Source organism: Rhincodon typus, unplaced genomic scaffold, assembly GCF_021869965.1.
Source record: "Rhincodon typus isolate 14 unplaced genomic scaffold, sRhiTyp1.1 hic_rhity00001704, whole genome shotgun sequence".
NCBI classification, from domain to species: Eukaryota; Metazoa; Chordata; class Chondrichthyes; order Orectolobiformes; family Rhincodontidae; genus Rhincodon; species Rhincodon typus.
In genome coordinates, this window is record NW_025967342.1 from 9,749 (window position 1) to 20,784 (window position 11,036).

The 11,036-nt window shown below is 41.2% G+C and overlaps 1 protein-coding gene across 4 annotated transcripts in view; it reads right to left on the bottom strand.

Moving 5' to 3' along the window:
• Positions 1 to 224: 224 nt before the first annotated feature.
• Positions 225 to 11,036, bottom strand: part of LOC109917511 (chondroitin sulfate N-acetylgalactosaminyltransferase 1) — a 12,022-nt gene continuing 1,210 nt past the window's right edge. Inside the window, exons 1-2 of one of the 4 annotated variants that reach the window (XM_048592717.1) lie at positions 9,638 to 9,729; positions 225 to 1,460 (exon numbers count right to left, since the gene is read on the bottom strand). In XM_048592717.1, the coding sequence (XP_048448674.1) occupies positions 629 to 1,327 (699 nt within the window). In that variant the 5' untranslated portion in view covers positions 1,328 to 1,460; positions 9,638 to 9,729 and the 3' untranslated portion in view covers positions 225 to 628. Of the gene's footprint in view, positions 1,461 to 3,377; positions 3,456 to 7,161; positions 7,277 to 9,637; positions 9,730 to 11,036 lie in introns of those variants that run through there. The other 3 variants (XM_048592718.1, XM_048592716.1, XM_048592715.1) reach the window with 3 other exon arrangements.

An 11,036-nucleotide genomic window follows, 5' to 3' on the forward strand; every position in this document is an offset into this window, starting at 1 on the left:
ATCCTATCTACCTGGGACTCCACTTAAATCAACCAGTTCAGACATGTTTAGAGACGTCTTGGGAGCAGGTGGGTCTTGAACCCAGGTCTCCTACTCCAAAGGTTGGGGCACTACCACAAGATCCTGTAACATATGCAATACACCAGAGAGTGTGGCATCCGAGGTATAATGGGTGAAGTGCAATTGAAATAAATGTGGGACTTAAACTGCACAAGAGACTCATGAGAAATGGATCCATATTTTAATTGTTAAGAAAGCAAGTTATGTTACAACAATATAAGTACAAAAGCAAAATACTATGGATGCTGGAAATACTCAGCATGCTACAACGTTTCTCCTACTCGCCCCAAAATATCTCCATTGTAGAAGGTTATCCATTATTGCACAACCGTGACATCTCCACTTTCTAAATTATTGAACTTCTTTTGGGATTTACCAAATCATGAGCAGTTTCATCTTGTGGGTTAACAACCACAACAAACCAGATCAACACCAGCTTTATGTCACAAGGGATATTTAAACCGAAAAGGGGGTGGGGGGGGTGGTGGGAGATGGGGACTTTTCATCCCACTGGTGAGGTACAACAACAACAGATCCAGGATCTGGAAGGACAGTGCCCCTGGACAGTTCAAGCTGAAAGAGAAAGTCTACTGTTTGGTAGAATTGTAAATATGATACACCAACCTTCAACAAAGTCAGCAGCTGCATGCATGCGCTGATTTGTTGCTCCTTCATCTTCAGGGGTGTTCAGAAATTCTAGTGCAACCTCAATAGCTTCCACCAGCTCATCCCGTTTATCCTTTCGGACTGGTTTCTCCTCAGGGTGCCGCGTCAGGCCCATTTCCAGCTGGTACACTTTCTGTAAAGTGAAGCTCTCGAACGGTATCACCGAATATTCCGTGGGCAGTCTGACCGCAGAGTAGACCTCTGCTTTGTCAATCTGAGAGTGCAGAAATTCGAGCAGACCTGCCTGTGTTTTCTCTGGGCTGCTCCGGTCAATATGAACTCCGAGCGAGTCACCATAATGATCCTGTGCAGCCTTCAGCTGCTCGCTGCGTTCCTGCAGTTCCTCTTTCAGTTGCGCAATTTGTCTCTTTAAACTGGTGATGTAATTACGGTGTTGCTGCTCACGTTCCTCAAGCAGCACCTGGAAGTTATCCTTACCAGTTGTGCCACTCACCCTCGGCAGTATGGGCTGGCCATCTTCCACCTTTGGAGTGCATGCCAACATGTACAGCAAGGAAACTATGCAACACAGTAGAACCAATACCATAGCGAGTCGCCAAATCCATGTTGGCATTCCTCTCCGCATCATTCTTAACCACATCTAGCCTATCTGGAGCGCTAGTCTGGTTAATCAGTCCAGATCGATTTGACAGTGACACCATCACTCCCTGAACTAAGTGGTTCAGTCCTTGCAATTCTCCACATTTCCAACGAGGGTTTTCCTCTGACGAACACTGGAAGGACAAAGACAAAAAAATAATAATCAGCACCGACTGCACGTCTCGAAAAGTTCCCTCATTAAAGTACAATGCATTTTGTTCTCTTTCTATAAAAAGAATGTTTATTGCTTTTCTGTGCTCAGTATGTCCACCAGACCAGAGTTTGATTAATGCAAACTTGTTCACAATGCTGAAGAAAAACTGTTTTGAGATCCTCTTAAGTGGACATAAATCCACTTGTGTTGCCTTCACATCTTAGTTCTGGATTTCCCCAGCAGAGGAAATGGTTTCCACCCTATTGAGTGTCTTCATTATTTTAAGCACCTCAACCAAATATGTTCTAGATATTCTAAGCACCAGGGAACATAAACCAGCTCTATACAACACTTTCTCCCAGTTTAACCCTTTAAGCCCTTGCATCCTTCTGTGCAGTAGATCAGATAAAGGAGCTTAATCTTTTATCATGGACAACTAATTATTTAGAAACCAAAGAAAACAAAACAAAGCTTCCCAAATACTAAGTGAAAAAGCTGGAATTGTGTATAACCATTGTACGAATGATTACTCAGAAGTCTCATTCTAGGTCTTTCCCTTCAGTTGAACTTCCAAATATGCTTCTCTAAGTATGGCATGTAACTACAGCTGTTGAGAATTAGACTGATGGAATTGAAATCTCTTCAGCGTCAGTGACACTCTTCATGATGGTTATGGAGTCTTCAAACAAGATGAGAAGTGTTGCTTGCAGTACTTAGAAGCTATCAAAATAAATTAATGTAATTTCATCTGCAAACTTTTGCACTATTTTCTTTTTAGCCTATCAGCCCCTTCATTTGACACCTTCTTTACATGAGAAAGATACATCCTTGTACTGTTCCTTGCGTCACACTGGCTGCAATCCAATTTCCACATTGTACCTCTGCAAAGTTTTAAGGAGACATCATAGTTTGGATAGACTTTTTAAAACTTCATTTATAAGGTAATGGTACTGTCTCTAGCCATTCTGCTGCCATACAGAGTCATAGGATGGACACAAGGAGATCTACTTTAGCTTTCAGAGGCAGTAGTTACCAAGTCCCTAAGGTCCTGGTATTTATATTAGGCCAAACGTGGCTCCACTTATTCCTATCAAGCAATAAACCTCGTGTTGTCTATTTTGTATGTAATCTGATGGGTTTTTAAAAATTCATTCATGGATTGAAGGCCTCACTGGTTAGGCCAGCATTCGTTGCCCATCCGAGAGGGCAGTTCAGAGTCAACCACATTGCTGTGGGTCTGGAGTCATGTGTAGTCCAGACCAGCTAAGGATGACAGTTTCCTTCCATAAAGGACATTAGCGAACCAAATGGATTTTTCGACAATGGTTTCATGGTCATCATCGGACTCTTAATTCCAGATTTTTATTGAAACCCGGGTCCCCAGAACATTACCTGGGTCCCTGCATTAACAGTCCTGTGTTAATACCAGAGGCCATCACCTCCCTTTTATCACTTTATTCTCTTTCTCCTTTACCACTAATACTGAAGAAACTCAAGAGAAAACAAAGCCAAAATAAAGGAGGATTTGCAGCACGGTGGCTCAGTGGTTAGGACTGCTACCTCTCAGCGCCAGGGACCCGGGTTCGATTCCACCCTCGGGCAACTGTCTGTATGGAGTTTGCACAATATCATTTCCGTGTGGGTTTCCTCCGGATATTCTGCTTTCCTCCCACAGTCCAAAGATGTCTGGGTTAGGCAGACTGGCCGTGCTAAACTGCCCATAGCATCCAGGGATGTGCAGGCTAGGTGGGGTTAGCCACGGGAAATGCAGGATTACAGGGATTGTACGGGTCTGGGTGCAATGCTCTTAGAGGGTCGGGGTGAACTCAATGGGCCAAATAGCCAGCTTCCACAGTGTAGGGAGTCAATAATACTATTGAGTTCTATGAATCCTTACCCATTACTACATACTGATGGAAGTGCCAAATACCAGAAGGTACTGGGAGTCATCACCTGGGACATGGTTGTAGCGGTGTGGATCTTACCCCCAAAACAAGGGAAAAAACATCCAGAAGACCTAAAATAAAATTTTTTAAAAATTCAGGCAGTGAGAGTTTATAACTTTAAGAGCATCACAGGAGATACAATGGTCAGTCTGCAGCCGAAATGAAATTATTGACAGAAAGAGTAGTAGCCGCAGAAGTGAAAAGGCAAGCCTTGCACTCTAAGTGTGGAACTTCATTCAGTAGCTGGCAAGAAGCATGGAGGGTAGGGAAGGAGAGAAAGCACAGCTACTTTCTGAAAATACTGAGGTTTTAATGAAGGAGGATCTGTAAATAGCAGGCTTCAAGAGGTAATTTTAATTTACAGGAGCAGGAATCACCAATTGAATCACAGTTTTGACGGGAACATTTATAAAGGCCATAGCCAGAGAAATTTATAAATAAAATTGTGATTAAGAAAGTACTTATTAAGGTAGACCGTGAAAGAAAGGAAAATGGCCACTTTTTCTGGGAAGAGGGGCGAGAAAATGCCATCTTGGCTGCAGCAAAACCCAAAAAGAAGCTGTTAGCCACCATGTGATCATCATCAAAAAGGTAGGAATTCCCAGTCAGCCTTACAGGGATACAGTATACAAAGAAACAAATTCAAAAAGCTTGCAAGCTGTCAATTACTGCAGAACAGCCAGTAACATGATTTAAAACAGCATTGCCACAGTCCTACCAGACTATAGGGCAGCTCCCTTACTACAGAAAGCTGACTTGTGGTGGTTTAACCTGACAGTCACCACACTCGGGCAAGTGGAAAGGAGAATCCTTCAGGCTAATCTCAGTCAATGTGGGAATTGAATTCACACTGATAGTATCATTCTATATTGCAAACCATCCATTCAGCAAACTGAGCTAATCAATCCCAATTTACAACGTTATTGAAATAATTCAAGGCAGTATTCCAGAAATAGACTTTTCTAAAACTGGCTAACAAAAAATTCATCCAGAGTCTAGCAAATTCTTTACTCATTAATTTAAAGCAGCATTGCTGATACAGGAATACAAGTTTAAAAGAACAGAAGTTTAAAGTATAGCAGATTTAATATTAAAATTATACAGATTTAAAATACCTTCACAGCAATAGGATTAACCAGGACACTGAGAAGAAATTCAGATTCAAGGTCTAAGATAGACTGTACAGAACTCAAGTTTGGAGTTATTTTAAGACAGTTCAAGATACAATGGTTAATAATAAGGAAATGCCAAGTCAAAAGCTGAACAGGTAATGCACTTTAATATTCAATTGGGTCCATTTATGAACAATGACATTGACAGACAAAAATATAAAGAGTAACAGACACAGATTTTGATTATTACTTCAATTTATGACCAAGTAAAATCCTTGAATGAGCAAGATTGAACAAAGTTCACAATCCAGAAGAATGCATTGATAATTCCATAAATGTCCTCTGCAGATTAGTGGAAAACTGTTATTATGAAGCCGAGAATTCAGAACTCTTAAGAGACAGAACTATTGCTGGAATTCTTGAATGAAACTTTGTCAGATTTTTTGAAGGCCAATGTTGTTTTAAGTTTGAAGAAACCTATTCAAATCATGCTGGAAGCAGAAAGCAGAAAGACTGTTTGAAGGATCCTGAAAGGAGATCAACACCACCTCAAAACAGCAACAGAGTATATTAACTTCATACATTGTGGACACCCTGGACAGACATATGACAAGCTGACACAGAACAGCATTTACAGGGGGGCAATAGAAGCTTAAGTTTAGACATTGAGCAGCCATCACTAAAGAATGCTACATTTGCAAGACTATATGCCAGTTTTAGAAGATATGCTGATGTCTTTCACTATTTCAGAACTGAGGAAATACTGGTGGTCACACGTGTAAAATGGCCTACGTTGTAGAACGTATATCACCACTTGAAAAGATAACTTCATTTGATGAGATACCTCCATTGGAGAACATATTCAAGGTATTCCTAAGGGAACCAGTTAATCCTGACAAGTGAGAAAAGATAGAATTTGTCTGGGTCAATGGATATCCTGTTGCTCAATGCAAGAGCAACTGTTATAGTCCTACCAGACTGGTTACCATGCCTGAAGATTCAGGAGTTACATCTTGGAGAGAAGACTCCACAGGGGTGATGGAATAATTATCAAAAGCACAGAAATGCTTCAATTTTACGCTAAATAATAACACACAAGTTAAAATGTGTATGCTGCTTGCAATTATCTAATTCACCTTTGAGCTTGCATGCATGTCTCAACCTCAACTTCATCATAAGAGCTGGAGGAGATGAACAGCCTCCCAGAGAATGAAAGGTCCAGAACCAAACAACTATCAAAGCACTGGTCCTTGAATAGACCATTCTTGACCAGTCAAGGGGCAGCCAGTAGAAGATATGACTGGGATTCCTAGACTCATGGGAGAAACAAAACAGAAGAAACAATTAAGTGGAATCTGCCATGGCAGGATTCCAACCCAGGTCCCCGGATTAACAGTCCAGTGATAATACCATAAAGGAACTAATTACCATTGTCAACAGAGAGGAAGTTACAGACTTCACAAGACTTATAAAACTGGGCAGTCAATACCAATGACAGAGACTGTGCTTACTGAACACCAATCTTTCAGCAACATGACAGAGTCCAAAAAAACTTAATTCAACAATCAACCAACCACAATGAGTGACTGGAGACGTCCAAGCTGATTCACAACTCAAGGGAGATAAGCTACGCAAGACTCCATGGGAACTAGACCAATAGCCAAGACAAAGAAGAAGAAACTACCTGGCAACTACTTGAGTCAGCAAAGGACAGTTCCCTCTGCAAAGGAAATTTCAGGAGATCAAGGTGCCTCCAGATAAAATAATAAACCAATGACATTGTCTACAAGGAACGATGTTCTCTGCAAAGGATAGGAAAGATATAAAGAGATCCTTCGGAAATCTGATCCGCAGTTCAGAACCAGGATCAACAATCCTCAAGCCAGAGACCTATCATTCCCCCAAACCCAAAGACGGTAAAGCGTAAACTGTTCCAACTGACAGCATTTATGAAGTCAGAGGCTTGGGGGAATGGGATAGTGCTAAGTGCAATCTAGTTCATGGACGTATTTGTATAATGGGAAAATTGGGGAGTTAGTGTTTGGGAGAAGACATTTAAGGTAATGATTCTAAAGGGGTTAATGCTCATATTATATTGGTGCCACCCATTTTACTGATATCACACACCGTCTGTAGGTGGAGACAAGGAGTTCTACTTTAAATTTTGGAGGGAGCTACAGTACCTGTACCAGTTCCCAAGGTTCCTATTAATTATGTCTGACCAAATGTAGTTTTAAAGATTCTGATCATACAGCAAACCTTCTTGTTATCTAAGGAAAGTACCTCTTCTACAGATTCTGTTTAGCATTATAACATTTACCATCAATCATTACACAGGTCCAAGACAAAGCAAATACACGAGTAGGATTGGTGGCACCGAATCACTCCAAGTAACTCTTATCCAGTACAACATTAGGGGAAGGCAATGGCCTAGTGGTATTATCACTGGACTGTTAAGTCAGAGACCCAGATCATGTTCTGGGGACCTAGGTTCGAATCCCACCACAGCAGATGGTGGAGTTTGAATTCAGAATCTAATGATGACTGTGAATCCATTGTCAATTGTTGGAAAAACCCATCTGCTTCACTAATGTCCTTTAGGGAAGGAAATGGCCATCCTTACCTGGTCTGGCCTACATGTGACTCCAGACCCACAGCAATGTGGTTGATGCTTCACTGCCCTCTGGGCAATTAGGGATGGGCAATAAATGCTGCCTAGCCAGCAAGGTCCCTCAATCCTGTGAATGAATAAAGAAAATAAAACGTACTGCTAGAAGTAGTAAATATCACAAGGTGACAGCAATAGTTATCTGGGAAAATATTACAAACTTCCTATTTCATATTGCGAACACAATTGACTACCTCTATGCTTGTGCCAATAATTAGTAACACAACATGTTGCCAAGAGTGAGCAAGTTTACTGATGAGATTTCATTGTACCTGCTGCAAAACAAAAATTGGTTGACGTGAAATGGGACTTTCACTTCAGCAACCTCTGTCAGAAGCTTGTGTGTCAATTTGGCAACTCAGGAATAGCAAAAGGAAATGTTAAACACAAGAAAATATAAAAAGTAAACTCAAAATCTTCAATAAAAAGTACATGGTCAAAACACAATGGCCACTGCATACTGAAAAAAACAGACCAACCTAGTTTAAAAAGGTTACTTGCCAACACAATTAATAACATTATCTGTTTTCTCAGCTATTCACATAAATGTACACAGTTAGCCAAAGTAGACATTGGTGCTGTCCTGTAGTAATTGATGTGGAGGTACCGGTGTTTGACTGGGGTGGAATAAAACCAGTCTGACTCCAAACCAAAACACAAACACATTCCAAACAAGGTCTCACACCTAACATGCATTGTCTGGCCTAAAATGTCACCTCTTCTTTACACTGATAAAACCTTTATTTCTCTCAGGACAGTAACTTCAGAGGAATTCAGGGATTTACATATACATATTGATCAATTAAAACTTTCTAACTGATTAAAGATTTAAGAGCATCTTAGGTTTGTTTACTACATCCTAATCAGTGGTGTGACCCTTTGATCTTTTACTTAGAAATTCTGTGTCTGATACTATTTCTCTCTCTAACAACCGAAGAAGGAGTAAGCCTTCAAAAGCTTGTGTTTTCAAATAAACCTGATGGACTATACCCGGTATCGTGTGACTTCTGACCTATAGTAATTGTTACCTTTTATTATCTTCAGGAATTATTTGTAATGTTTCACATACAAAAAAAGCAATGCTTCATTATGAAGACCCGACATGTCATAACACCAGGTCTCTCATGCAGTTTCTCAGTGGACAGGTTATACTAGAACGTTATGCTAGAACGTGTCAGCTGAAATGTGACATTACAAAAAATATGCCATTTATGAGAAGTGCAACATTTACAGGAAACCTAACACAAAATAAACAGAAACCATCTGTTGCAATGGATTCATTTTTTTTACTCAGAACATTGAATTATTCAGTAAGTTCAAATAAACAGCAGAAATACCACTGCAAAGTGCAAATACATTGCTTAAAAGATTACATTTATTAATACCTTCAAATAAATAAATTCTGAACTCCGGATAGATTTATTACAGATATCCTACATGTTGACATATTATCAGTGATTTATCTTTGAGTTGAATGCCTTGCCATGAACAGCTAATGTGCACCACAACATTTCTTGAAATAGCATCTCTACTTTCAAGACTTAGTCTTGACTTACAATCCTCACTGATTTCCATCACCACCTTAACCATTCTTAGTCTCTAACCTCTGAATTTACTGCCCTCCTTTACTCCCTAAAACTACTCTTCTGATATAGACTCTGTTACTCTTAACTATGCCAGATCATGTACCCTCACTACTTCACTGCAGTTACCACAAATAAAACTATCTCTGATCACCTCACTAAAACATTTCCCATTCCTCACTAGTACCCCTTATCACCCTAACCCTACCTTCTTCACTATCCACTCCTGGGAGGAAAAAAGGATCACTCTCTCAATGAATATTCACAACCCATATTTTCCAGCTTTTGGCCCATGATTCATCCTTGCATTTCTGTATCTGCTGATCTTCTCAATCATACTCTTGCCTCCATTTTTGACAGTCACTTTCTCAATAAAACTATTACTCCTGTTCGGCACAGTCATTCTCCAGAATACCATTCATCTCTACTCTCTCAGTCAACATGTTTGGACATCTATGGCAGAAAATTGGTTCAACAGACCATTGCCCAGATCTTGGAAAAAAACAGAAGTTGCTGGAAAAGCTCAGCAGGTCTGGCGGCATCTGTGAAGAAAAAAATCAGAGTTAACGTTTCGGGTCAGAGGAAGGGTCACCAGACCCGAAACGTTAACTCCGATTTCTTCTTCACAGATGCTGCCAGACCAGCTGAACTTTTCCAGCAACTTCTGTTTTCGGTCCTGATTTACAGCATCCACAGTCCTTTTGGTTTTTATCACCCAGATCTGGTCCAACCCTGCTTTGATAAAAAGTCCACAATGCAAAGATGATCTTAAATGCCAAAAATAATCTCCCACCTTCTGTTCATCATACAACATCTTAAGTAACCCTCCTGAGCTCTCCCACACTTACCTTCAATAACATGAATAAAGAGTTGATGTACTTTCTTATCAGAAATTAGTTCTATTGTTAGTTCTCCTTCCCCGGTCCACTAGGCCAAAGTTCTGTTAATGATGCCTACTGCCCTAGTTGTGAGTTCACATCTTTCCCTAGCTTCCATCCCATCTCCAACGTGAACATGTTTTGTCTTTAAGACGCTCCTCCTGTTCCTTTGACCCTATTTCCAACAAACAGCAGACCAGCCAACTTCCCTTCCCAGCTCCCGATCGCAGCAAAATTTTTAATGATTCCCATTCATCATGTTTTGTCCCCTACCTTTCAAACCTGCAGTGACCACCCAAACCACCTCAAAATGACAAAAACTTAACCTCTCTGATCTTGCAAATTATCACTGCATCTCCTGATGTGAAATGCCACCACGAAGCGTTGTGGCATGACATATCGATGATCCAAACTATCACGCTGTGATGCTTATGGTAGCTCCCATAACATAAGGATGAGACACATGTTGCACAGTTCTGAAGAAAGCAGCAATTTTTTTATTGCAGCACCTGGTAAAGGGAATGTCAGCACAGTTTTACTGGGCCATAGGGCCGCTCTCTCAACAGACAGAGCTGACTGATGGTGGCTTAAACAAAGGGGCACCATGCCACTGGGAAAGGGGAGAGGTTAAGAGGAAGAGTAACCTTGGTTAGCGCAGGAACTGAACTTACACTATCGGGGTCCCAAACCAGCCGCCCAGCCAAATGAACTAACCGACCCCCAGCATTTGGTATCTACATTACAATCACAGGCTCTTGTATGTCTGGGCTCAAGCTGATCAATTCAGACATATTGCAGAATGCTTCCTTCAGTGTGTCATACTGCAAGAGAACAAAGTTCAATAAGGTGTAAACCAGAGTATTATTGATAATTTTTAATTACTCTGTTCAAGCACATTATGACACACCTCTGGAGAAAATGGGACTTAAACCTGCCCCTAAAAATCCTAGAATCCCTACAGTGTGGAAGCAGGCCATTTGGCCCATCGAGTCAACACTGACACTCCAAAGAGCATACAACTACCCTACCCTATCCCTGTGGCCATGTATTTCCCTCGGCTAATCTACCTAACCTGCATAGCCCTGGGCACTACTGGCTATTTATCATGGCCAATCCACCTAACCTGCACATCTTTGGACTACGGGTGGAAACTCACACAGACACGGGGAGAATGTACAAACTCCACACAGACAGTTGCCCGAGGCTGGAATCAAACCTGGGACCCTGGCGCTGTGGGGCAGCAGTGCTAATGACTGAGCCATTGTGCCTGAGATAACAAGGTGTACAGCTGGATGAACACAGCAGGCCAAGCAGCATCACAGGAGCAGGCAGGCTGACGTTTCGGGCCTAGACCCTTCTTCAGAAATCT